A 26,851-nucleotide genomic window follows, 5' to 3' on the forward strand; every position below is an offset into this window, starting at 1 on the left:
GGTGCATCACTATGCTGGCCTGCATAAACACACACCTGCATGTTTGACAAGGCCTGAGGTCACCTCTAACTTCTTTGTTTTTTCACCAACCATTCACTGATAAAATCAAACTACTCAGCATCAGTAGGAGCACAGCGCAGCATGATTACTGTAGCCGCAGGCAGCTTATAGAACAAGATGATCCATTAATCATACTGACTGAGGAACGCTGAAGTAAATGCCACAGACTTGGCAGGCTGCCATTGGAACAAAGCAGCAAAAAGAGCGTCGTTTCTACACTGAAAGACATGACGGGAAAGAGAAGGATTTGGAGGGTGCTCTTTTTGCTGTGCCAGTTGCAGGTGAGTGTTCAAATTTAAAGTAATTCTCTTTCTTCAGTCACCAGATTTTTTGGCTTACTACAACTTGTGCACCATTCGTGCAGTCAGTGCAGTCTATTGCATAGCCCACCTTTATATAATTTTTTTAATGTTTATTATTTGTCACTAGATATAAAGTGTGTATATATATATATATATATATATATATATATATATATATTTCATTTTTTTGTCTTAATTTATTGTTTACAATCTTTACTCTGACTGAACAGCTCTTAGTGTATTGATAAATTCTGTTTTTGAGCAGTATAAACAAAGTAAAAATATGATTATTATTATTATCATGATTATTTAATAATGAAATATGAAACATTTCAGCTTCCTACACCCAAAAGGTACTATATTATCATACCATAGTAGGCTTTAGGTATTTAAAAAAAACATGTTATAATATGTGGTGATCTGTTTTTCAGTGTTTGGCCTTTATGGCTGCAGCAGGATCTCAGCCCTGCTGCTTGAATAACAGAATCAACTGCTCAAACAATGAAATACCAAGAAGAAAAAATCTAGAGGTACATTTAGAGGTAATCTTAAACGTTGCTCATTGATTAGATTGCAATATGTGACTTGACATTTTGAGTTCTGATTCAAATAGATAAACTCTGGCGTGGGCCTCGGGCAGCTCCCCACCGTTGAGTTTGCACACGTTTCTGGCAGTTTGAAACGGATGAAGAGGGAGTGGGTTATTCCAGCAATTAACTTTCCAGAAAATGACAGGGGTCCATATCCCAAATTCATTGTGAAGGTAACTGAAGTAGTTTTAAGCTAATGTAATTGTTTTGAATGCATATTCACTAAATGTATTTGCTGTGACTGAAGCTGCCTTGACTAAAATATCTGAATTATTGTGCTTTAGATAAAGTCCAACAATGAGGAAAAGGTGGTGATAACCTACAGAATCACTGGACCAGGGGCTGATCAGCCCCCTGAGGGGGTTTTTACTGTTGATCGGCGATCTGGGGTGCTGTATGTGACCCAGCCACTGGACAGGGAGAATACAGCCAAATACAGTGTAAGCAAAAACAAACAAAAAAATCTTACCTTTACAGTTAATTCCATAATTTATGTCTTTATCCTTATGCAATAACTGCTATTATAATATACATTGTGTGTGTGTGTGTGTGTGTGTGTGTGTGTGTGTGTGTGTGTGTGTGTGTGTGTGTGTGTGTGTGTGTGTGTGTGTGTGTGTGTGTGTGTTACAGCTGTGGGCCCATGCACTGAATGAGGCCATTAGGGCTGAGGAGACCATGGAGCTCATTATCAATGTCATTGACCAGAATGACAACGCTCCAAAATTCACTCAGAACCCTTTCTATGGCAGAGTGAGCGAAAGCGCTGACAGTGGTGAGAGAAAGATTCAGAAAACTTGACTTACTTACTTACTAAAATGTGAATTTCAAGTCCTAATAGTATTGTATTGATGTCTTCAACAGGTGACTCCGTTTTAAAGATAACAGCAGTGGATAAAGATGACCCACAGACAAGCAATGCTATGATAAGGTATAGGATAAAGTCTCAGAAGCCCAAAGAGGACACGTTTGCCATAAACCCAGTGAGTGGAAGGATCAGTGTAATGGCAGGCGGACTTGACAGAGAGGTAATATAATCACTATACTCCTCTTTCCAAAACTTTCTCATTTCCATTGTAACTCACTTTCCTGTGTCAGACTCACTCAGAGTACATGTTGATCGTCGAAGCTGCTGACATGGATGGAGAGGGGCTAACAACCACCTGCACTGTTATCATTAGTGTCACTGACAGCAACGATAATGCTCCACAATTCACTGTCACATCTGTGAGTTAAAAATGCCTAAACCTTTCATAGTAATGTTGAAACAAGTTTAATCTGTAACTGCGTTTAGTACAGTTTAATGCTTTTCCCCAGATATCTACATCGGTCCCTGAGAATGAGGTTGGGGTGGAAGTAATACGACTAAAGGTCACTGACAAGGATGAGTTAGGATCTCCAAACGCCAACACCAAATACTCAATAATCAAAGGCAACGAGAGGGGAGACTTCAACATCACCACAGGCTCCAGTAAAATGGAGGGAATCCTCAAATCAGCCAAGGTTGGTAAACACTCAGGCTGTTAATAAGTCTTGTTGTTTTACTCAACATGCAGAGTACTTCATCCTTCCCTTCTTGCTCTCCATCACTTCGCAGGAGCTGGATTTTGAGAGCAATCCTGTCTTCACTCTGCTGGTGGTGGTGACGAATGAGGTGCCGTTTTCTGGATGGGTGTCAACCTCGACAGCCACCATCAATGTAACAGTTGTGGACAAGAACGAACCTCCTGTTTTCAGTCCAGCCGAGATCCATGTAAGCATCTCAGAAGATGCGGAAACAGAGAGTTCTGTGGACGACCTCAGGGCGAAGGACCCAGACACAGCCAGGAAACAGAGCGTTCGGTAATAATAACACACTGTTAACACGTGGCCACAGTATGTATGTAATGTGTTTATGTTCATGTGAACTATTCTGTTTTAATTCTAAACAGGTTGTGTCTCTTGATTTTTTCAGATATAAACTACATAATGACACTGCCAGGTGGCTGAGTATTGATAAAGACTCGGGATCAGTCAAAGTTAAAAGCAACATGGACAGAGAATCACACTATGTCAAAGACAGCAAATACACAGTTCTAGTGTTGGCTTATGACAATGGTACATTTATACTTTTGGTCTTACCTGACAACACTATCTTTCCCATTTGCCAAACAATAAGCTTTTTCTTTTTATTCTTCTAGATACCGTCCCAGCTACAGGGACAGGCACTCTGGTTGTGAGTTTATTAGATGTGAATGACCATCCTCCTGTGATCAAGCAGAAGAAAGCCAGCCTGTGCAATAGTGACCCTTTTCCTGCCCTACTGGATATAGTGGACCTAGACGGACCTGGTCATGCTGGACCGTTTATTGTGGAGCTTCAAGGAGAGCACAAGCTCAACTGGATTATTAGTACCAATTCCACAAGTAAGAGAGCTCATTAAAAGTATAAATACACAGTGAATAAAATGTAGAAGTTGTCATTTAAATGTAAACTACTAATCTATTCTTGCAAAGTTGCAACATTTTAATCACATGCTGTATCATTTGAAAGTATAACAGTGATATGCTAGAGGAAGTCCAACTCTCCACAACACACGTACATAAACAAATATTTACTTCAAACTCAAACCGAGCTCTCCTCAATGTCTTCTCAATGCTATGTTAATTCTGCATCTTTTCCCCCATTGCAGGCAATGTTGCAGCTCTGGCCCCCAAACGCGAGTTGTCACCTGGGGACTATTATGTGCTGTTGCGTATCTATGATGTTGGGATGATCTACCTAGACAGTACACTGGACGTAGAAGTGTGCCAATGTCAAGGGGCTGTCTCAACCTGCTTCATCCCACGTTCTGCCCCACGTCTGCACATTTCTTCTCTCGCAACCTCAGTTCTTGGAGCAATTTTTGGTCTTCTGCGTATGTAGCAGGTCTTTTTTTATTCACCCGACACCCGACATTTGTTCTGTCTTTAGTTGCTCAGTTATTTCTGTTGACCACAGTACTGCTCTTGCTGCTGCTGCTGCTGCGAAGGAGCAGGAAATCGAAGAAGGATGTCCCTCTTTTCGTAGACGTACCCAGCAACCACATCTTCTGCTACAATGAGGAGGGAGGAGGTGAAGAGGACCGGGTATGAGCAGGAGTTTTTAATGCAGCTGTTGCAATCTGTGCTATCAGGTGTCTTGTTAGTTTTTCCAATAGTCATGGAAACTAAGGCAGGCAGACTAGACAGAAGAATGGCTGAACATCTACATCAAATAAGCAACACAGACAATCTAATAAAGGAATGAATATTGGCTGAAGGTGTTGAGTGATCCAATGATTAGCAGAGTATGGAAAGCTCAATGAGGGCAACAGGTAGGTGGAAGAGCAACAACCAGGTGTGGAGTAACCATATTAGGAGATACCATATAAGTGATGCAACATGAGAAAGATAAAACAGAGGAAGGAGAGGGTAAATCAGGTGAAATCATGACACAAACGGCAGACATGCTGTGGTGTACATTACATCACACTACCCCCTCCTGTGAAACTTAAACCCTGAGTCACGCTAAAGTGAAAAACAAATGTTCTTGAGGTTGCTCCATCTGTTTATGTCAGAGTTGTTCAGTGGGATATTTGCAAATGATTGTCCATTTCCTCTTTTTTTTTTTTCTTTAGGAGTATGACCTGAGCCTGCTTCACAGACGGCTTGATAAACGCCCTGAAGTCTCCTGCACTGATGTGTTTCCTACTGTCCATAGCCGCCCATGCTACCGCCTACAACTCCAAGCCAATTACGAGACTGTCAAATTCATTGAGGATGTGAGTGATGTTGATTTGATACAAAAATATCTTTGGAATATAAGAGTGTAAAGATCTACAAAATGTATCAGTACAATATTCATTGTATGTTTGTGAGTGCTATAACTCAGTATGTAATATGTTTCCCCTATAGAACCTGTATGCTGCCGACAGTGACCCCGAAGCTCCACCTTATGACTCTCTTTTAGTGTTTGACTATGAGGGTGTTGGCTCAGAGGTGGGTTCATTCAGTTCAATGAACTTCTCAGACTCGGATGAGGAGCAGGACTTCCTGAGCCTGGCCCTCTGGGGACCACGTTTCAGCAGGTTGGCTGACCTGTACACTGGCTGGGTAGACAAGGACGAGGACGACACAGAAACACTGCCAGGAAAAACAGAATGGGTCTGACATGTCCCCATATGTATTTATAGATCTGCTAAATTTGTGTCCATCTGTCCAAGGTCCACAGAGTGCTGACCTCTTTCTGCTGCCCTCTATGGCTTTTTAGCTGAGATTCCATAGCACTTCTCCTGGCTTGTTCATTGCACTGACGTGTTGGAATGTGCAGGTAAACAATGACATTTACAAACCAAATAATATTTAATATGTGTCCTGAGATTATGGTGATGAGGTCATGTTATTCAGGTATATGGTTTCACTTGTTTCATGCCAAAACTTCATTGCACAAATAAAAGTATTTTTTCTGTAATGTCCACAACTTCAATCACAAGTGCTATTGGAATTCTAATTTTAATTTATTTATTTTCATCTCATTCAAGTAAATGTGGGCAATAATTGAAGAAGTGAGTGTGAACAGCATTTGTGGTTGGAAGTTCAAAGCATTTAGCAGGCCTGTGGTGGAGCTCGTAGTTACAGGGGGCTAACATTAACCTCTACACATTTTATTTTTTATTTTACTTTCTCTATTTATCTGTACTGCTGTCCTTGTGGTGGTGCAACAATTGAATTTCCCCTCTGAGGATCAATAAAGGTTTATCTTATCTTAGCATCTGTTAAGAGATTTTTAAATTTTCAAACTGCTCATATTATGCTTATAGGCTGTTTCCCTTTCCCTTATTATGTTATATATATTTTTGTTCACATTATAGGTTTACAAAATGAAAAAGCCCAAAGTCCACCCCAAAGGGACTTACCATCTTCCAGAGAAAACACTGTTCACCAACTGCTCCAAACAGCTCTATTGTAGTCCAGCCTTTACTTACTTGACAAATGCTTGCCTAGCTGCTAGAGTGGCACGCCCTCATACTCTGAAACTGACTAGCTAGCTGTGCTGACCTAGCTACTGCGCATGTGCGACTCCCAACAAAGATGGAACAGAAGTGAGATGCCTCACTCTGTAGCTAAAACAGAGAGCTCAACAAGAGGAGAGGAGGAGCTGCAACAATGTGCAGTACAAAAAATATATGGTGTTTTCTGAAAACTAAACCACATAAACCTATTCAGGTACAACCTCTAAATACAATTATGAAACTGAAAATGAGCATAATATGAGCACTTTAAATTTAAAAGTGAAACTAGCACTGTTGTCATACTCCTGGGGTATTAAAAAACTGCTGCACTTAAACTATTTGAATAATATCTCTCAGACAAAACATTCACAGTCAGTAGTGGAAACTTTTTTCTTGATCAACACATTACCTGTGGAGTTCCTCAAGGCTCAATCATAGGTCCCATCCTATTTTCAATTTGCTCTTTATAGGTCATAAACAACTTTAGGCTCATTATCTCCTATTGCTATGTGGATGAGACACTGTTACTGCATACAGTATCTAGCCTTGAACTTGCATTATTCTGCCATGTGGCTGAGTATTGATAAAGACAGGATCAGTCAAAGTTAAAAACAGCATTGACAGAGAATCACACCATGTCAAAGACAGCAAATAAACAATCCCAGTTCTGGCTTAAGACAATGGTAAAGTTATTGTTTTGGGCTTATCTGTCAACATCACATTTCACAACCTTCTTTTTCCTGTTTTCAATTTTGTTGTACTTGGACTTAACAATAAAACCTGTTTTCTTGGCTCAGGCGGGTTCGCTCAGTTCTATCAACTCCTCATACAAAGATGAGGACCAGGACTTTCGGAGCCTAAACCACTGGTGCTAAAGTCCTGAGCGTGCTGTGTGACCTCTTTTTGCATTCTGTGGCTTTTCCCAACCTTGGTTGTGGTATGAAGTGCTTTCTTGGCTTGTTTATTGCACTAGCTTGTTTACTTGACTCTTCAGGTAAACAATGACATTCATAAACTAAATGATATTTAATAATATGCATATCCCAAACTTACTGAACATCACATGCTCCACACGTGATTGTCTCCATGATGTCATATTATTGTTAAACTTCTTTTATGCCAGAATGAATCTGATTGCACAAACAAAAGTAAACATTGTTTACTCTGATGATTATGAACAACAGCATCAGTCACTAATGGTACTGGAATTCTAAGTCATGGCTTATTCAAAGTTGATTTACATTAATGTAAAAGTGGACAATATTTGAAGTGATGGAGTTGGGTACTGTGTGTATCGCAGGCAGCTTACTGCACTGGCAGGCCTGTGGTGGAGCTCATAGTTACAGGGCACTTACATCAGACCATGTCAGCGTGTGTAAAGAAATTAAAACCAAGAATGGTGCATTTTTGTAAAAATCATGGATTGGTGTGTATGCTGCTGGCCGACTGATTTGACTCATATCTCTCAATTAAAACATTATGGAGGACATCTGGAGGAATTTCTTAATCACATAAAAATAAGACCTTTCAGTTTTTTGTATTATAATTCTAATACTGTTTTGTTTTTACATGCTTTTCCATGATATCTTAACCATATTATGCTTACCCTCATAACTATTAATATACATCTATTTGTGTGTCTGTGGTCTGATTATAATTTTACATTTATTTGTAAACTTGGGGAAGTGTATGTATTTTATAAACTAGTATGTATTTTGATTGATGTACTATATGAACCTGAGGGTAAGGGCGCAGGATGTAATGAGTGTTATGTTTATCTATGAGAGTGGATCATGGAGTTAGGACACAAAGTATAATCTCGGCCTGTCTCTAAAACGAAACCAGTCCTCCTCACTGTAACCTTTGCCTACAAGCTGATAAGCTCCTTTAGTCACGGCCAATGATCTCCCTGTATCACTTCCTCAAGAGTGGACTTCAACCATTCATTATCATCCAACTCAAGTGAACTTTGACCCCCTGGATCTGCTGCTACACTGAGGAATAATAGCTCCAGTGAGAAAACGATCTGTTTAAATGTTTCATGTTTCAGCTAGATGACATTTTCTGTTGATATGAGGTCCTGTGGATAAATGAGGGAAAGCTTTACAACATTTGGTGGAAGGTAAGTTGGCACTAAATCAAGTGTGAAAACTGAATCAAAGGTGTGTGTGTGTTTGACGGATTTTTTTCCAGCATTCATTCCCCGCTGACTCCTACAAGTTTACTTTTTTCTTCTACAACAGATGACGCAGAACATGTTCCAGGAGGGGTTGCACCAGGTATTTTTTAAGGAGACACCCTCAACTCGCCCACTGAGCCAGGTTACCAATCATAGTGAGCTAATCAATGGCAGGATTCATCGTTGGTTTGGGACTGTGGTTAATACCAGACTTTTAGTCACTGGGGTGAGATGCTACTTTCTTGTGCTCGTCCAAACCATTGGTTAACATAGCTTTTAAGCTTTTTGAGCTATTAAACTGTCTGCCTGCTTCATACCATGTGTTTCCCCTCAGGTGGTGCAGATCTTCAGTGCCTTAGCTTGCATACTAGCCACAGTCACCCATTCATGTGTGAGCTACAACTGCTCTGTCTCCATGACAACACCCGTGTGGTCAGGCCTATTTGTAAGTTCACATCTGCTGCCATTGAGAGAGAGAGAGAGAGAGAGAGAGAGAGAGAGACAGACAGAGAAAGAGAGAAATATTGGGTCATAACTGTTTGTGTTGTTACAGTATGTGGCTGCTGGGTGTCTGGCAATGGAGGTTCAGAGGAAAGCTAATAAATTAAAGGTAAATACTTAATGTGATCATTTCAAATGTGACTTTTTTTGCGTATGTCATCAGCTGCCTCGCTTAATTTTGCATTAATCATGAACAGATCATCACTCTGATGGGTCTGAACCTCTTTAGTCTACTGTTTGGCTTCTCTGCTCTCCTGGCCGACAGCCTCAGGTCTACGCTGCCTGTCGCACTCAACACACACCAACAGGTGATTCTGTAATTCATTTATAACACGGAGACTGTGTGAAGATCATTCTGTGTGTTTTTCTCAAGACATCCACCAATAAGCCTGGACAACACATTTCTATTCTAACCATTATAAAGTGTGTTTCAACTTACTTACTGAATATGAAGAAATAAATTATTTCTGAGCTGTGAGTGAACTGTCCTCCTTACTCACTCTCTCTCCCTTGCTCTCTCTCTCTCTCTCTCTATCTCTCTCTCTCTCTCTCTCTCTCTCCATTCTTCCCACTAGCATGTTGGTTCATATGTTGCAAAGGGGAGCTCCATAGCGTTTACTGTACAGTGTTTTCTGGCATCAGTCTACATACTTTTCCTGTCGCTGAGAGGACTGCGTCGCTACAGTCCTCCACAGATTCAGACCTACAGCCGCCTCGCACAGGTAAATATAGTAGGGTAGGATGTATGGAGAGATTGGTTTACCATTAACTTAGGTGCTTTGGTCATTTCCAGTTCAATAAAATGCTTTTTCCTTCAGGAATACAGTTTAACTCTGTCAGCTGATTTGCTGTGATGATGCCAAATGTTAAAATGTTTTGTGGGAAATTGTTCTCTTAGTACATTTCCAGTGAAATAAATCAGAGTATCAAATTTCAAAAGCACAATATTCCAGTCTAGATTGTCAGAGATTTAATGAGGTCTGAATGTTTTTTTGCTCTTCAGGATCCTGATGAAACCAATGGGCCTCTACTGGAACAGGTGGAATTCAGTCTGTGAAACTCAAAGACCCACTCCAGCTTGCACAGCGTAAACTCAGTTACTGTTGTTGATCAGGGTCTGTATGGTTTGTATAAACAGTTTGTGCAATCCTGATTGAGGAAATTGTTTTAGATATTGTGAAATCATATCATGCCACGATGTATCACAGTATCACTTCTCCTTTGAGATTCCCAAAAACCTAAAATTCACCATAAACAAAGTGCAACAGCAAAGTTAGCATTTTAAAGTAATTGTGTATATCACACACAACAATGACTTATGCAATCAAACAAATAAATGCATGTTTTTAACAGCTGAGCAATCTCATTATCTTACATTGTTAAAATGCATTACGGTTTTCCAATTTTCCCCATTTTCATAGATGCTGCTCTGTGGTCAGCACTAGAGGGCAGCATTGCCAGTGTTCTGTCGTGTTGTACAGCCCCATCCACAAATCGACTCCCTGTTTAGTGTAAGACTAGTTGATGAAATTGTATCACATCAGTTGCAAAATATAAAAATCAGCAAGAGTTGTCTGCTGACTGCACACCAAAGCATATAGGTGCTGGACAGGGCAATGACATATATTGGAAAGAAGATGGCCGCACACTAAGCTGCATTGATTTAACTACACATGTTTGGACCACACTTGGTGTCAAAGGAATTCACTGTTTTAATCTAATGAGCATTGAGTATAAATAAATGTTCTGTTTTGATAAGCTTGCATTGATCTCTTCAATTCTTAATTTGCACATTCACCTTTACCTTTACCCTAACCTCACCCAAAAACTAATTTTAACCCTAAAACCAAGTCTAAGCCCTAAAACTTCATCTTAAAGGACAATAATAATGTTGCAAAAATGTCCTCACATTTATGGTTTAAAACTCACACTGGTCCTCACAAAGATGTCCAAAAGTACATAGAGTACAGAGTAGTAAAGGGTGTGTTTAAAGGATGGAGGATTTCATTAAGGGTATAGAGCAAGGTCATACAACACTCCTATAGCACACACACACACACACACACACACACACACACACACACACACACACACACACACACACAAGCAGACTTGTAGTGTGAGAGTGAAAAAAAAATCACAGAGGAGCTAGTTTCTCACGGCATGTCTGGCTAACAGCTTCCAGCTGTTGCCTGGTTGGGAGAGCTGCTATGGGAACACACCGAGTACAAAGAGAAACATGGGATTCATTAGTAAATGGACACAGAAGGAGAAAAGAAAGCAGGATGACGAGTTTGGATGTCCTCACAGACCCTGACAACTGATTCCTCTGATAGAAACCACTTTTCTATGTGGTGAGGTATCAAAACTACTGTTTGCGCGTGTTTGTAGTCTGTGTAGCTGGTGTTTCATGATATGAGAGTACATGTTCAGTTGTACAAACAATCCACTTGTTCAGATGTCTGAATCTCCTACGAGTACACTTGAATGGGTCCACGTTGCATTTACCAAGTACACAAAGAGAGAGAGGGAGAGAGATGGTTCACTGTGATCAGAGGTAGCAGCCAACCACGTGACATAGTGGCCTGCAAATCAAAAGCAACAAAATGTGTAAAATAAAGCCTGCCATTTGTGCAGCTGTTTAATCTCGTGGGCTGCGGTTGGGGGATGAGTAATATCGTGGAGCGTATCTTCCCTTTGACTCCACAGGAAATCCTTCCTCTCCTTCTCTTGGGAGGCCAAAGTGTAGGAGGGAAGTGGCTGAGGCCTGGATGTGATGACAAGAGAGTGAGTGTGTCCGGAGGAGAGGAAGTGGCGACTACATGAGGGGATTCCCTTTGATAAGTCTGACTGATACCCTGACCTTTCAGCAGAATGGCCCGGGAGGATTTGATCTGAGCCACCTCGGGAGTGAGTGACTAAATAACGGGACGTTTTTAATTTTTAAAAATGGAAAAGAGAACAAACAAAACAGACAAAGGCATGATCTTGAGAACATTCATCAATAATTTATTTTTCTTACTCTCAAGAACCCCCACTGCTTCTCCTCTTGAAAATTCATCATCAATTTCCAACAACACAGTTTTGAAAAATGTAAAGTTACTATACAAATTTTTAATAGAAAAAAGAATAAATTAACTGTGGAATTACATATGTTTTAATCAATTCCACATTTTGTTCTACAACACCTTTAATGTATTGTTACAGTTGAACATAACTGATAAAATCAAGTTACATGCTCTATTGTCTGGTAGGGGAAGTGTTCTACTATTAAACTGTGTTAAAATAAGCTTCATTTTGCACATCTGGTAATTGAATCTATTGATAACGATGAAGATGTCTAGATCCTACGTGACAAAGCAGTAACTGGTCATTTTGTAGCACCTGAAAGGGTTGTTACAATGTCAGAACAAAAAGAAGAAAAAAACAAAACAATACTGGTTCGTATAAAATGGAACATTGTTAGAACAATGACGTGAATGTTAAAAACCCCACACAACCTTACAGTGCCCCTCCGTACATACAGGAAAAGACTGATAAAAGAGTTAGTTCATTTTTCTTGGAGTATTACAAAAACCTTATACATTTCTATGGAGCACAGCAAATATGGTGTGTTTGGAGCTACAGAGGGAAGGGACGTCACACTTTTTCACATCGGGCTCAGAGGTCAGAGATCACCACAACTTTCTGGGGTCGAGGAAACACTATGGAGCAACACGTGCTAATGTTAGCAAACAGAAGTCGAACGCTGAATGTCTTTGGGTTGTTTTTTTTTTTTTTCAGCGGATCTGCAGGGCATGCATGGGATCGTGTCTTTAGCACGCTAGAGTCATTCATTCCTATGATGGTAACCGGGTAGTGCTGGTTCCAATCCTGGGGAAAGACCGATCAAATGTGACCAGGCATGGGTGGATAACTCTTGGAGAACCAACCATGCAGGGAGTGGGTTGAACCTTCTTATTTCAATAGTCTAGAAAGTGGCAGATTACAACAACTTGTGTCAGTGCATAAAGGAAACACAACACTATGAGGGACAGGGTGAGATGCGTACCATTCCTCCCATGCCATACAACATGATACACCATTTATCCAGACATAATGGTGCTATAAGAACAACAACAAAAACACATCCACTTCTCTATCACTAAGATCTAGAATCTGTCATAATCTTAGTAAAATGAACATCTGATTAATTCAGATTTTGTGCAACAATGAAAAAAATGATTCTTAACATAAACTCTGGTTCGGAGAAGATGAGGGAAATTGATCGAAATACAGCTAAAACGTGCAGAGTTCGACTTCCTTACAAAACCAGGTGTGCTTTTCTAACCCTATTCTGAATATCTGATTATTGATTGGGATGTGTAAGATAATAATTCTCACCAATTTGAGAGGGTTAAAGAATTGTTTGTTTTAGTTGTGGCTATGGCTTCAAAGAGTACTATCATGTGACACCTTGTCCGTGGTTCTGGATTTTCTAGTTTCCTCTTATGCACTTTGATATATAACTCATTGTTAAAATATTGAGAGTGGAAAATGAGAACACACTTATTGTAGGTCCAGCCCTCATAGACACTGTTAATGTTGTGCTTTTCAAAGTACATTTGAAGAATTCCTACTACTGTATACTTGGTGCCAAATCTTTGAGAAGTCTGTTATAGACTGTGGGGATTAACAGTTTGTAGCCTGAATGAGTGTCTGTTCCAGTGCTGAATTACAGTACAAATGTAAAGCACCAACATGTTTGGCACTGATAAACTATAACCTTGCATGCCTATAATATGAGGTGTTGTGACTGTCAGTGTGTGCGCTCTAGCCGACGTTGAGTTCAGACTGTCTGTGCACCGTCAGGATGCTCCTGTCACGCTGAAGAGATGGTCAGAAAGATGAGAAAGCACAATGCCACTAAAACGGGACCGACAGATACTCAGTGTGGTGAGATCCGGTATAGAGCCAAGACCAGCGGAGAAGAAGAGACACTTGTGATAGAAAAGATGATTCACTACAGAGATGTATCACTGAAAAAAAACAACTCAATATCAAACACAAATAACAGATGTCAACAGCTAGAAATCTTTTACTTTCAGGGGTGAAAATGAAAAATGTGAAAAGGCAGAATCAGGATCAAATGTTGCAGTAATTGTGGACTAAACATGTGGACGTAGAAATCTTGAAAAGACCAAAGACATTAAATTATCATGATTGATGAAGTCACTTAAAATAAGCATAGATTAATGCCAAACCCAATAACCGCAACTGCAAATTCTCCCCATGATGCACTTATGATCTTTTACTCCAAGCATCACAAGGCAGAGAACACAGCAAAATGCCTGCTTCAATTCACTCCGTTGATTTAAACCAGTTCATATACTTGAACAATGTTTGTTATTGCTATAGTCCTCATCGATATCCCAGATAGAGTCCCATAAACCATCCTGATATTGTCACTGTGAATGCACTCACATACAGTTGGCTGACAGTCACTTTTCTGCAGGGACCCCAGCCCAGTGTGACCAGGTAATCCAGTAAATTGTCTTTGGTTGTGGGTTAAACTGAGAGGAGTTGAATTTGTCATCTAAATGTTTGTTAATCCAGATTTTTTTTGAAAAGTCTGTGTAGTCTTCTCTTCTTATAAATATGCTGGGACAAATAAACAAAAAAAGACAAACACCATTAATAGCAATAATGAAATCCAACACAGTTCATTTAGGCCTGGGGATGGGTTTTAAACTGGTGGCTCAAATCCAGCAGGTATCCTCTGATTGGGTGGCAGTGCACTGGAGTTAGTTTAGCTCGGGGGACCAAAGATAAGATATGAAACACATCCTGGAATGGCCGATGTTGGTTCTGTTGAGTTCGAGTTGTATGTTTGATATTTTTCTGTGCTCTGTCTTCCCATCGCTCCTTTCCCCCTTTGCTTGTGTGCTGAGGTGTGAGTAAAGAACTGGCTCTGTGGTGCTGGCTGTATGGCAACAGTTCAACAGCTGAGGTGGCACTTTCTCAGTCTGTCCTGTGAAATCGGCCCTTATCAGAGCGCAGCAAGTGTGTCCCTGTCCAGCTGAGCTGTGATAGAGGGGCATAATAAAGAGGTGGTGGGATGGATGGAGGGCAGGATTTAGGGAGGATAGAGGCTCATGTCCAGTCCGCCAGTCCGGTCAGGGCAGGGCAGAGGCAGTAGGAGAGGGCAATGGGACTTTTCTGGGCCCTATAAGAAGGTCTCAGACCAGGGTTCCAGGTTTGGCCTTATCGTGTCCGTACCACTGCACATCTGCCAGCTCTGAACACAGGGGGCTGCTGAGAAAACAGCTGTCACTGAAAGACCTGCAGAGGAAGGCACAGACCACGATGAGAGTGACTTCAGAGAGAAGCGTTTTATCTCAAAAGGTACATTTATCAAACATGTAATAAATACTGTCATCTACGTGGTTTCAAGTGTTTACCTGTTCTTGAGAATGTTTGTTTGTTAAAGAATATTCTCTGTTACAACACATACAGCACATGGTTATGTATTTCTATTAGTAAATCCTGTAAGGAATTAGCCACAGTGTTGGTGTCAGATCACAGAGCAGAGCACATGCAGAGATGAGATACAGATACAGCCAAAGAAGGAGTACATGACACAGATACCACCACCGTCAAAGAGCATGAAATTGTCCAAATTCCCCATTGCCAGCCCCCCACAGTTGATGATTAAAGTTACTAGTAATGTGGCATGAGTGCCTCATACTTTGCACGGAGTAGATTTCTATAAATAAAAGTCTGATTGTGAGTATATTCGGCACTGCTGTCATATTACATATATTTTTTGGCTTCAAGGTTATTTTCGCTCTGTTAGGCTGCTGCTGTGTTTTCCGAACAGTACACTGTAGGTTTAGACCACTGAGAGGCCGAGACCACAGACAGTACCTCTATGCATCAGAGCTGGGCTGAGGGGGAGACTGACAGACGTCCTCAGTAGGAGAGCTGTCTGCTGTGCCTCTAAACCAGGAGAGAGGACACACACACAAGGAAAGGAGGGTTAGTGCAGACAGAGGGAGACGAGGAAGAAATGACAAATATTAGGTTATAAGAGAAATCTCCAGGACGAAAAAGATGAAAGGAAAAAAAGAGTGACGAAACAAGGAGCGATGATGCAGTGAGTGAATCAATAACACAAACATCAGAATAGAGTGAAAAGTCAAGAGTGAGTGACATCATTTGAGTATGAGAAAAAAATAGATGTTAAACCCCAAATCACATAAAATCATTCTTAAGGATTAGTTCCACAGTGTAAAACATTATCAGCTGACAGTCAAAGGGTGTGAGGAGGTTAGAGTGAGGTTTGGATAAAGATGGAGAGAAAGAAGCTAAGCAGCCAAGATGCAGTTTGTCTTAAATAAATTCATATCCGGCTTCAAACATCTTGTCACCCCGGGTCTGCTGCTGCTGCTGTGTGTGTGTGTGTGTGTGTGTGTGTGTGTGTCTCTTACCCGCTCTGCCAGTTGAGGATGTGCTGTGGGCTACAGGGGGGTGTGGGTGTGGGTGTGGCTGCGTGTTCGCTGGAGGGCGTCATACTCCTCTGGCTGTGAGGGGATGCAGCTATGGGGGAAACTGACAGTTAGTCAAATGGGATACAACACATGCAGCATGAGACAGAGGAACACAAGACACAAATACACATATACAGAGACACGTGGCCACACACACACACACACACACACACACACACACACACACACACACACACACACACACACAACAGAGGCTACAGTGAGGTGAGTGGCAAAGGAATTTCAACTATGCTTCCCATATGGGGAGTTCAGGGGAATGTGGCCTCAGAGCCACTAAGCGCATTTGGCCCAGAGGTCATGTTTGACTAAGGTCACATGACATTAGCGACACAAGCCTCGTTGGCGCAGTAGGCAGCGCGTCAGTCTCATAATCTGAAGGTCGTGAGTTCGAGCCTCACACGGGGCATTGTGTTTTCCTATCTCCGTTATTTGTCAAAACAAAGTTTGTCAGTGAAGAAGCCCTGTATTACTGGACTTGTTCAACACAGACTTAGGATGAATCCAATTTCACTTGCAGCATATGACATATACATCAATCACCCGTGCCATTTCTAATTTCTGAAACTGACATCAAGAATAATCAGAATTACCGCCTTGCGGTTGTATGTATCAACCAGTCCGGTTGCAATTCACATCCGTTTGTCCAGACTCATAATATATATGCAGTGAAGGCTTTAGAGAAATTTATTAAAGGTTTTTGGCGAAACGTGGATGCTTCACACAAATCTTCAAACCGGCAGCATAGAAGATCTATGTCACCACGGTTTCAAGATTAGTGTCAGCAATTCAGTGTCCGACCACTGACCATGGTCACACTCTCCCCTTCTGTTCCTGAGTTATGGCGTGGAATAATGGCCAGAAAAGCATTTTTGCATAACATTATCATGTCACAGTAATGTTGACGTTTGACCTTTTAGACACAAAATGTCATCACTTCATCCTTTTGTCCTATCAAGACATTTGTGTGACATGTTGTCATGATTAGCGTAGGAATGCTTTTGAACGTACACATGAAGTTCCTTCCCGAGGCTGTTTTGCAGCGGCACCGCCATTGCGTCCGGGGCTTAGCGCCGCCCAAGATGACTGGGATCGTGATTAAAGAAATGCCAATAAACCAGAGCTCCTCCGCTGTGGAGGAAAGTCTGGCAATGCGAGACTACAGTGACCTTGACCTTTAAACTTGGACCTCCAAAATCTAATCAGTTCATCCTTGAGTCCAAGTGGATGTCTGTGCCCAATGTGAAGAAATTCCCTCCACACCGATTATGCATTGATTGATTTTCATCCAAGTAAGAAACAAATGGGGCCATCTACAATACAGTATGAGAATCCTTAGTTTGAGATGAGAGGCTTTGATGTGACTGTTAGGTGACCAATGCTGCGAGGGTTCATTCCACAAGTCCAGAATGTGTCTCTTTTAAATATACCTTGTATTGATTTAGAGTTAAAAAATAAATGTTAAATCGTTGAGTTAAACCCCATTGGTGCTTCTGTCTCAATTAAGTTTTAGTGCCCACGGCAGCTGTCGCGGTACAGATCCATTTTTGCGACACGGCCGAAGCGTGGTGTCGCGACGTCATACATCCATGGTTGATGCTCCACGCCCCTGACCGGCAGCTGATTGGACCAACGTGTCACGTGGGTCTGGCTGCTCGAGAATTTCTAGCCACTGTCATGGCGGCTCGGACGGAATGCGATCTCATATTTTACGAAAATAGTTCACCGAAACGTGTTTCTGAAAACATTTTGAGCGAGAAATAGGCCATGCAGTTGCTGAATCTGTCTTCATTTCAGATCGACAAAGGTCAGTTTGAAAGATTTTCGTCTACATCTACTGGATAGTCGCGTCGCGAACGGAAAGATCCCTTCCCGGGATACTTTGCGGGCGCGTTAAAGTCGCTTGACGTCACCCATAGGAATAAAGTGGAGCGCGACGCGACAGAGGCGTCACACGGACAAATGGATTGGCACTGTCAGAGCCTCGTTGGCGCAGTAGGCAGCGCGTCAGTCTCATAATCTGAAGGTCGTGAGTTCGAGCCTCACACGGGGCATTGTGTTTTCTCAACTTGACAATTAACTTTTATCTACTCTCAACTATTTTGAGATAGCGTTAATGTGAATAAATGAAGATCACCCACCTGGTGAGCCCTTGGCGAGCGTCCCTACTCTACTCCCTCGACCATGTCCCAGAGTGCCTTGCTGTGACCCTGTCTCAGAGGAGGTAGATCCCGAGTGTGAGTGACTCCTCTCCTTCAGGCTCCCTGAGGACCTCTGGTACCAGCACCGCAGCTCTTCAGACACTGCTGCTCTCCCCCCTGCTCCGCTTCCACCACCCTCTCGCCCCAATGACGGTGTCCGTACGATCTGAGAGCGCGACGGCGTGAGTCGGCCGCTCCCCTCTCCTCCCTCGTCTCCCCCCCAGGCCTCCTTGTACAGTCCCCCGGCCGTGTAGGAGCTGGAGGTCTTGAACTGGGCCTTGACGCTGTAGTGGCCCTCCTGATCGCTCTCCAGGCTGCGCACCACCACGGGGTTGGGGCTGCCCTCCACGTAAAGTGGGTACTCCTTGATGCGGTACTGGGAGGAGGGCTGGCTCTGGCTGTGGAGGTAGACTCCGTGGTGTCCCCCTCCCATCCCCCCTCCACCCGAGCCTCCACCAGAGCCGTTCTTAGCTGCCAGGTTTGGCATGGAACCGGAGTTAGAGGAACCCAGGTGACCTGCCGACCTGGAGAGAGAACAAAGGACAACACATATATCAATCTCACTAAATAACTGTTTATATATATATATATAGTACATATTGCCAAAAAAGGAGTTGTCCTGGTCTGTGTCTTTCACTGCATCTCCCTCCGTCCTTACCTGTGCCTTTGCCTCTGCCTCTGCCTGGCTTTGGAGGGTGAGTCCTCCCCCAGAGTAGAGTAATTGGGGTTGCTGCCAGGGCCCCCAGAGGGGTAGTAATGCTCTGAACTGCTTTGGCTGGTGCAGGATGAGCAGTCGTCCAGTGGGTCAGAGCCATTGGAGTTGCGTCCTGGGACCAAGAAAAAGTCAGGGCTGCCCAGTGTGCCCAGGGTGTGTGGGTGTGCGTCAGGGTCGGGCGCCAACAGTTTGCCCTGAGACTCAAGGCTTGAGCTGCGGTTCCTAAAGTGCTGAGCGAGGCTGTGCAGACGTGTGGGACTGATGTCCACTGACCTGTTAGATGCAAAATCACAAAAAAAAAGTTAAATATTGTGTCTGAGCTGGAACACATCTGCAGAATTAATGGAATAGTGGATTAATTAAATTATTATTTTTTTTTTTACATGAAACACTAGAGGAAAGTAAGCCCTGTAACACCATTCCTGTTGGGGCACAAATGGTACCCACATATGAGAGTTTTAAAGACTTGCCATTACTAGCCATTTTTATAGTTACATATAACCTGTTATAGAGAGATTAGGTCTTAAATAACCAGTAAACAATTGAAGGTATAACGACTGACCTAGTGGAATGTACATAGTGTGGGGTCCTGGTCCTCAGGTCTGGGGTTGACGGCATGCTGGACTGAGAGTTCCAGTGAGGGAGGCTCCTGATGGGGCTGCTCTGCAGAGAGTTACTACCCCCTGCTTCTGCACTGCCAGAGCTTGGGAAACGCCTGTGACTTGACAAAGAGGCAAAGAAAATGAGCAAAATTTTATCATGAATGTTATTACATATATACTCCTTTCACTTACCTGTAGGCAACCTATGTATGATCTATCTATCTACTGAAACCACATTTGAGGCATTCATTTTAAGACTATTGTCCCAGGCTGTGACCCAAGTCTGAAATTGTAGTTCCACACACATTACTGTTCATTTTGACTGGATTGGTTATATTTGAGATGACTAAACAACATCTTAAATGCACTTGTGGTTGTTTAACGCTTGATTACAATAATTCTGGACAGCCTCACACACACATTAATGTACAGTAGCTCTTTTCTAAAGCTAGTTAAGATAAACTCCCTCATACCTGGAATGAGAGGAGCGTTTCTTGACTTTTTCATAGGGCTCATCCAGTGACGATTCACTCCACATTTTGGGTTTGATTGGTGATTTATCGTAGTCAGGGCGTGAGTAGTGCAGGTGTCGCAGGCCATCCAGGGACTGTGGTGGAGGGGGCCGACTGTGAGATGGTGGTCGAGGAGGGAGGCCCTTATGAGGCGATGCTACTGGAGAGAAGGTTGGAGTACCTGTAACTTGAGGATCATCTGAAATAGAGGAATCATTGGATTAAGTTGGAGCAATTGAGATAGTTTAATATTTCATTAAATCATAAGAAAAAAAGCACAAGAATCAGCGAGTTATTGTTAAAATCTGTGGACAGAGGACAGAGACTCACCATCATCCAAGACCAGTGCGTCAGACAATGAACTGTCTTCAGAACCAATATTGGCCTCTATAGAATAGAGAAACAAGGACAAGAGGTTAGAAATTGTACAATTACAAAATCAAAAAGCTATAAAGCCTCATGTTTACACATTTTTTATCATTTGATTATCAAAAAAGCAACAATGTTGGAACTTGTCAAGCTTAACTATCCAAGCTGTGTGTGGTGGCAACTACAGCTAATAGAAATAAAGAAATATGAAAACAATTTAATTTCCCTGTAGAAAATAGGAGTATATTGGTACCCTCTATGATAAGCGACGCTCTCTGCGTAGGCTTCTTGCCAGAGCGGACCCGGTACTCATTGATAGAGTTCTCAATTTCCTGGAGCTTCTTCAGTGCGTTCAGATAAGAAGTCTTCCTCTGTTTCTTCAGCTTCTTACTGCTCACGTGGGGATCACTGGCAAGACGCCTGGCTGCCTCTGTAATCTGGGACTGAATAGCAAACTCCCGCTCCAAACGCTCCAGTTCCTCTTCCTGGGATAAGCACACATACACAAACATGAGTGCAAACTCTGAGCAACACAAGCGCAGACACTGGATTCGCTCACAGTTTTAGCAACAGAAAACTCGGTACAATCCAAAAACAACAAGGGTTAGTTTGCAGACGCGTAGTCAGACTGTAACTCTCCCATGCAACGTATTTGGTTAGACACACACACAAAGCCTTGCCAGAGAAAACACACTGCGGAAATCATTTATCTGTGCTGCAGCCCCGCATTTTCTCACCACTGTTGATGTCTAAGTCTATTGAGACACTCTGTCCCCCAATAATAACACCTCTCCATCAATCCATCCTACACTCCTCTACATTTCTCCTGAGATTTCTGGAGCAGTGACTATTAGATGAAGCAAGTTAAACATTCTCTGTCATGCTGCAAATGTATCAGAATCAGAATATGGCATATTGCATGTTTTCTGCACCGCAAAAGGTGTCTACTGTACAATCTAGTGTACATATACTGCAATATATGGTGTGGTATACTGTTGTAGTATAGTAGAAACCTGCAAATGTGATCATAGACAAGGAAGCTTATGACAATCGTATGTCCTATATGTGAGAACACACATGATTTCACTTGCCTCCAGAGAGACAGCGATGATGTATTCACTTGGGTCAACATCTTACTGGACTACCTCAGTTCTGAGGAATCCCTCGCTCTAACAATCCCTTCACACTACTGCTAGAGCGGCTTCTGTTTGTGTGTGTGTGTGTGTGTGTGTGTGTGTGTGTGTGTGTGTGTGTGTGTGTGTATGTGTTTAAGGTGTTCAGTGTAAATTAAGAAATATCTTTCTGCTTGCAAGGCAGTTGTGTGATATTTTGTCCCTGGATTCTTTTCAAAGCATACAACCTCAGCGAAACACGCCTGCACACATACAGGCGCGCACACACTCCTACTATCACCACTTCCTGTGGCGAGAATGCTGCCAGACTATTTTTAGAAGTTCTGCTGCTCTGGAAAATCTACCCGTGGCACAAAAAGACAGAAAGACAAAGATGCAGTAACACTACTTTTACAAGGTCCAAGACGTCTCTCAGACTGTGGCGTTTCAGTGCTCTCTGTTGATGAGTTAACATATCATTATGTCAATCATCATCCCGGCCATTATGTGAGTATTAAGTATTTGGTTTTAGATGAAGATAATCCTGAACAGCCCTTGATCTACACTCTAAAACTTAAAGAGCTTTTAAACACCCGTCTTGATCTATAATGCCCACACTGTACATAAATGTATCATTAACATCAGCTGGGTTAAAAGGAGATAAACACTCTTAACTAATTAGCGTTGCATTCAACATATTCCAGTAGTGCAGCACAGTGCCTGATACAGGTACTCGTGGTATTATGTATTTGTTTCAAACACTGGCACCTCTAGATGACCTCTTGTGTTTATTTGGCCCGTGTGGGGAGTGTGGAGATTGTAGAGTGTGATAAAGTGCTACTGTGGAGAACAGGGAGTTGCAGCTTCACCTCTCCCTTAGGAAGAATTTTCTGCTCGTCCAGTTTGAAGGCGGTACCGATCTTCCGCCTCACTGTGGGCGGCTCCTCTCCTGGATCCAGAGGATATTCCTTCGGAAGCTTTCCTGTCAGCTCCTACAAAAGTGGACATGGGGACAAGTTAAAAAGGAAGAGCTAAAAAGTTTTCTGGTTTTCAAAACATTTGACAGATCTGTGTTTTCCCATACCGCCTCCCTGATGCAGATGCTCTTGAGTTCCTCGAGTCTCTTTTTTAGCGTTTCCTCCAGAGCTTCTTGCCTGGCCCTCAAGGCTGCCAGCATGTCCTTCTTAGCTGTCTGGGAGCTGTCCGATTCCTGAGAGCCTGCAGCGTACAGACAACACATAACGTGAGTGCCGGAGTCCAGAGCGTGTGTGTTTTGGGGACTTCTTTTGAGGCAGATTGCGGAGGGGAGGTAGAAATTGTGCGTGCACCTGCTATCCTCGCAGGATGTTTACAGGGAAGTGAATGGAACGTTTCGATAAGGAAACTGAGTTTTACTGGTGTGTGTACTGTGCGAGTGAGTGTTTCAAGGAAGGGGCTGTTTAGGACAAAGTCTGTGACGCACAATCTCTAAGGCCCTGAGATGGTGCCAGTCTTATTTGCAACATGCCTGGTTAAAAAAAACATCCCGCCCCCATCACACACACACACACACACACACACACACACACACACACACACACACACACACACACACACACACACACACACACAGTTTCTCTCTGTTGCTCTTGCAGTGGCCAGACATAGCAACAATACAAAACTAACCACCGTTGAAGCAGTTGTGGCAGAAAGAAACATTAAATGGCTCTCTATTGTTACATGATATACTATATTTAAGTTCATTGTTTCTACACCTATTGTTTTGCAGATACACACACACACACACACACACACACACACACACACACACACACACACACACACACACACACACACACACACACACACACACACACACACACACACACAGCAAGCAGTGACCATCCACAAACACAATCAGTTTGGTGCGTTAAGTCATGTACAACAGCCATATTTCTGTAGCGCCTCATTTGCAGTCACGAAGGGTTTTTAAATTGATCAGACAAACTCTATGATCAAGTCAGACAGAGACATGGTGGCCGTGGCGCAGAGGGGAGGTGCATGGATGCGGCATCGCAGTTCCTGTGACATGTTTATGTTGCAGGGCAGAGATGGCCTCCAGTCAGCAGTGGATCATGAAATCAACATACTGACACAACACCAAGGAGACAAGGGACAAGACACAGACAGATAAGACAGAGACACCCTGTATGATACAGGGAGGGGGAGGGACCAGAGAGGGTAGACTAGAGAGAGTATCTGTACTAAGAAAAGGAGTAAAAGTAATAAACCGATCCAATCAGGAAGATGAGCTGTGGAGTGATGAAAATGAGGAGAGCATGCAGGAAATTTTTTACTGAAAGAGATTACTTCTTCTTTCCTGGGAACAGTAATTGATTGGGTGCTATACAGTACTTGAAATAGATGAGCCCACAGCCATGTACAGACACACACGCTTGCCTCTTCAATCATAACTGATGCTGCTTTGGTCTAGCGCACGTCTTTTTGTAAGTGAATAATGCAGCAGTGGCTAATCACGTTTCAGGACTTTCAGCCAATTACTGCACTCGCTTTCCTAGCATGCAACACAGTTTACATGGCTGTCTGGGTTTAAAAGGGCATTCTCCTTTCTACTCTAAATGTGGTTCATGTACAAATCTTTCTGTCACACTCATTACTTGTTCAGCACGGATAAGCATTGTTTTAAAGGCCGTGGCAAAGTTGTACACTGACCCGCTGCCCTTTTCATTCCCTCACCCACTAAATTTAGAGGGGGCAGGGGGCCTCTGGAGGATGAGTCTGTGTGACATGGAGAGTGGGTGTGGTGTTCCATACATACAGAAAGACACTGGGTGGGGTGTGTGTACAGTATGTGTGTGAGAAATGTCAGCACAGAATCAATGGCCTCTTTCCAGAAGCAGCTGTTTCTGTCGCTTCAGTTGTCAAGACGCCCCCTCACCACTACACAAAGACTAATACGCACACAAATCAATCTCTCTCTCCCCCTGTGTCACAATCCGTTTCTCCTTCTCTCGCAAGCACAGTCCCACACGCTGACCATGTACTAACCTGACGAGAGCAGACTGCCACTGCTGCCACTTATAATTTTGCCCTTGCTTCCCATGTTGGCAAGTTTGGAGGTCTTTAGAGTTCCTGTTTCCGTAAGGTCTATAGCGATCTCGCTCAAACTCCGCGCAGCATGGATCTTAGACTGGAAAGACAAGAATGAAGAGGGTTCGTCAAAGCACACCATGCAGCAGTTTAATTGCAACACTCTTGCTGACCATGCTTGCTGAGTTTGCTGTATCTCTAGTACATCTCTAATCCTGTCTGTGGTCTGTGGTGTGAGTGTGTAGGTGGTGGGCCTGACTGACCTTGCTCTGCTTGCGGTCCAGGTAGAACTGGTGTTGGCTGATAGCCATGGCCCAGATGGACTTGATGAGGGCCGGACAGGCGTACCACGTATGCACAGCGATGCCACTGTGACCAAACGTCCTTCTTGTCACCGACGCCCTACAGTAGGAGCGGACACAAGGCCTCCTTATATACACTGAATACAAAAGATGGCTACATATTTGAGTGAAAACACTCCCACCCGACAACTCCACCACCACTACCACTACTACGACTACTACTGCGGCTGTTACAGTAAGCGAGGGAAAAAAAAACATTAGAAGCTTGAGAGCGCAAACCTGATAGAGATATTCTTTTGCAAAGCCACACACGATGTTCCCCATTGTTTACTCATCCTTATTTAAACACACATCTGTAGCTGAGCAACAGACCAGCTCACCCTAATGACAGCTTCTTTAAAAGAAAACATCACTGCTCTCTGTTTCACCCTGTCTGTCTTTTTCTCCCATTCCCTCCCTCCCTCTGTCTGTAGAATAACACTCCACATATATAGCCATGTTAAATAAACACAAGAGAGGTCACTTCCTCCGCAAAACAGCTATCGCGCAGCCATCTATCCTTCTGTGGTCAGCTATCAAGGGTTTATCCTGAGTGAGTGTGTGTGTGTGTGTGTGTGTGTGTGTGTGTAAGTGTGAAAGAGCACATGTGTTTGTGCATGCATGTGGCTGCACAAGTGTGTTAATAATCAGCCTATCAATCTATGTCAGGCTCCACCGGGACATCCCCAATATCTTGCTCAATTGCCAAGACAAATGCCGCAACCATTACTGAATTAGATTCCAATCTCTCCTTTCCTTTCCTGTAGTTTGAATCGTAACACATTCACATATGGCACAGTGGTAATTTACAGTAAAAGCTACTGGAAGGTGTCCATAACTGAGGGAAAATTCTATCACTTCCAAATATGAGCCGCATAAAATTCAATGGCAATAGCATTCAATTACTAAAGTAGAACTGGTATCATGCAGTTCAACACTCAGTTACTCAGCTTCAATTTGTGATATAAATTTACCTCCTGGGGTCATGAACTTCCACTGAAAACTTCTTCTCTCTGAAGTAGAGGTTCTCCAACTGACGCCATTGGAACACCTGAGGTTTAGGAGAAGCATACACTTCAGCGCTGCTCACACAAAAACATGCTTCACATGAATCCACACAGCCTTCAGCCAAATCCTCAACTCTCTTCTTTGTATGTTCCAATTTGTTTTGAGAGAAAATGCAATGGATACGAAGGGAGAGGAGAAAAAAAAGCTGATGAAGAGGAGGAGTTAGACACAGAGAAGGAGGTGGAGGGAGAGAAAAGGACCTAGTCTCTGATCAGGTCCAGACCAGGCAGTCTTGTCCACAGTGGATCCCTTTGCTGGATGACCTCACTCTGAAGAAAGACAGTGTGAGAGGGAGGAGGCTTTCTTCCCTCTGCTTGAATTTTTTTTTCTTCTCTTTTCCGTCCCCTTTATGAACCATCAGATCCACTTTAAATGGAGCCAAAGCCAGCTGGGCGAGAAAGTTTCCCCCAAGACGTACTCCACAGCATGTGTGTATCTTAAATCCTCCCAGACGCAGGGGAACAGAATGTTATGAGTTGGTGGGTGTTCACCATCTGTAGGCATGTGTGTATGTGTGTGTGTTGGTGAAGAGAAAGTGTGTAAAGTTAAGTTTCCTCCTCTCCTGTAGCTTTGCTAGGAGGGAGGGGGCGTTTATGCATCCCCTCCTCCTGACCCCTCCTCCCTCCCTCAGGGACTGTGCTTCCTGCTCTGGGC

At 42.9% G+C, this 26,851-nt stretch overlaps 3 protein-coding genes and 2 non-coding genes across 20 annotated transcripts in view; 4 read left to right on the plus strand and 1 right to left on the minus strand.

The window, feature by feature from the left end:
* The first annotated feature begins 120 nt into the window (after positions 1-120).
* On the plus strand, positions 121-5,838 carry LOC120563470 (B-cadherin-like). Of its 2 annotated transcripts, XM_039807637.1 has the most exons (15): positions 121-341; positions 794-892; positions 976-1,125; positions 1,237-1,392; positions 1,583-1,724; positions 1,814-1,977; positions 2,048-2,176; positions 2,267-2,452; positions 2,547-2,791; positions 2,904-3,046; positions 3,130-3,354; positions 3,621-3,845; positions 3,929-4,056; positions 4,587-4,730; positions 4,864-5,838. In XM_039807637.1, exons 1-15 carry the CDS (start codon positions 288-290, stop codon positions 5,116-5,118), a joined length of 2,445 nt encoding a protein of 814 aa, XP_039663571.1. In that variant the 5' UTR covers positions 121-287; the 3' UTR covers positions 5,119-5,838. The 2 variants fall into 2 exon arrangements, with proteins under 2 accessions (XP_039663571.1, XP_039663572.1); XM_039807638.1 differs by lacking the exon at positions 794-892.
* A 2,030-nt stretch (positions 5,839-7,868) lies between these two features.
* Positions 7,869-10,403, plus strand: si:dkey-30c15.13 (uncharacterized protein LOC558731 homolog). Its single transcript, XM_039807657.1, has 7 exons — positions 7,869-8,082; positions 8,204-8,365; positions 8,474-8,584; positions 8,693-8,749; positions 8,838-8,948; positions 9,216-9,362; positions 9,644-10,403. The coding sequence occupies exons 2-7, from the start codon at positions 8,204-8,206 to the stop codon at positions 9,695-9,697; spliced, it is 642 nt and encodes a 213-aa protein (XP_039663591.1). The 5' UTR covers positions 7,869-8,082; the 3' UTR covers positions 9,698-10,403.
* A 2,003-nt stretch (positions 10,404-12,406) lies between these two features.
* Positions 12,407-26,851, minus strand: part of frmd4a (FERM domain containing 4A) — an 87,658-nt gene continuing 73,213 nt past the window's right edge. For 8 of the 15 annotated variants that reach the window (XM_039809479.1, XM_039809469.1, XM_039809478.1 and 5 more), the window contains 13 exons: positions 26,104-26,180; positions 25,052-25,193; positions 24,747-24,888; positions 22,783-22,916; positions 22,568-22,690; positions 20,840-21,071; positions 20,548-20,604; positions 20,179-20,416; positions 19,666-19,824; positions 19,047-19,376; positions 18,329-18,912; positions 16,110-16,218; positions 12,407-14,961 (listed from right to left, as the gene is read on the minus strand). In XM_039809479.1, coding sequence (XP_039665413.1) covers positions 14,859-14,961; positions 16,110-16,218; positions 18,329-18,912; positions 19,047-19,376; positions 19,666-19,824; positions 20,179-20,416; positions 20,548-20,604; positions 20,840-21,071; positions 22,568-22,690; positions 22,783-22,916; positions 24,747-24,888; positions 25,052-25,193; positions 26,104-26,180 — 2,430 coding nt within the window. In that variant the 3' untranslated portion in view covers positions 12,407-14,858. Of the gene's footprint in view, positions 14,962-15,546; positions 15,619-16,109; positions 16,219-18,328; positions 18,913-19,046; positions 19,377-19,665; positions 19,825-20,178; positions 20,417-20,547; positions 20,605-20,839; positions 21,072-22,567; positions 22,691-22,782; positions 22,917-24,746; positions 24,889-25,051; positions 25,194-26,103; positions 26,181-26,397; positions 26,830-26,851 lie in introns of those variants that run through there. The other 7 variants (XM_039809470.1, XM_039809477.1, XM_039809474.1 and 4 more) reach the window with 5 other exon arrangements.
* Positions 16,524-16,596, plus strand: trnam-cau. The gene has a single exon. It is a non-coding gene; the product is annotated as a tRNA-Met (tRNA).
* Positions 18,169-18,241, plus strand: trnam-cau. Its single transcript has one exon. It is a non-coding gene; the product is annotated as a tRNA-Met (tRNA).

This window comes from Perca fluviatilis, chromosome 8, assembly GCF_010015445.1.
Source record: "Perca fluviatilis chromosome 8, GENO_Pfluv_1.0, whole genome shotgun sequence".
Lineage (NCBI taxonomy): Eukaryota > Metazoa > Chordata > Actinopteri > Perciformes > Percidae > Perca > Perca fluviatilis.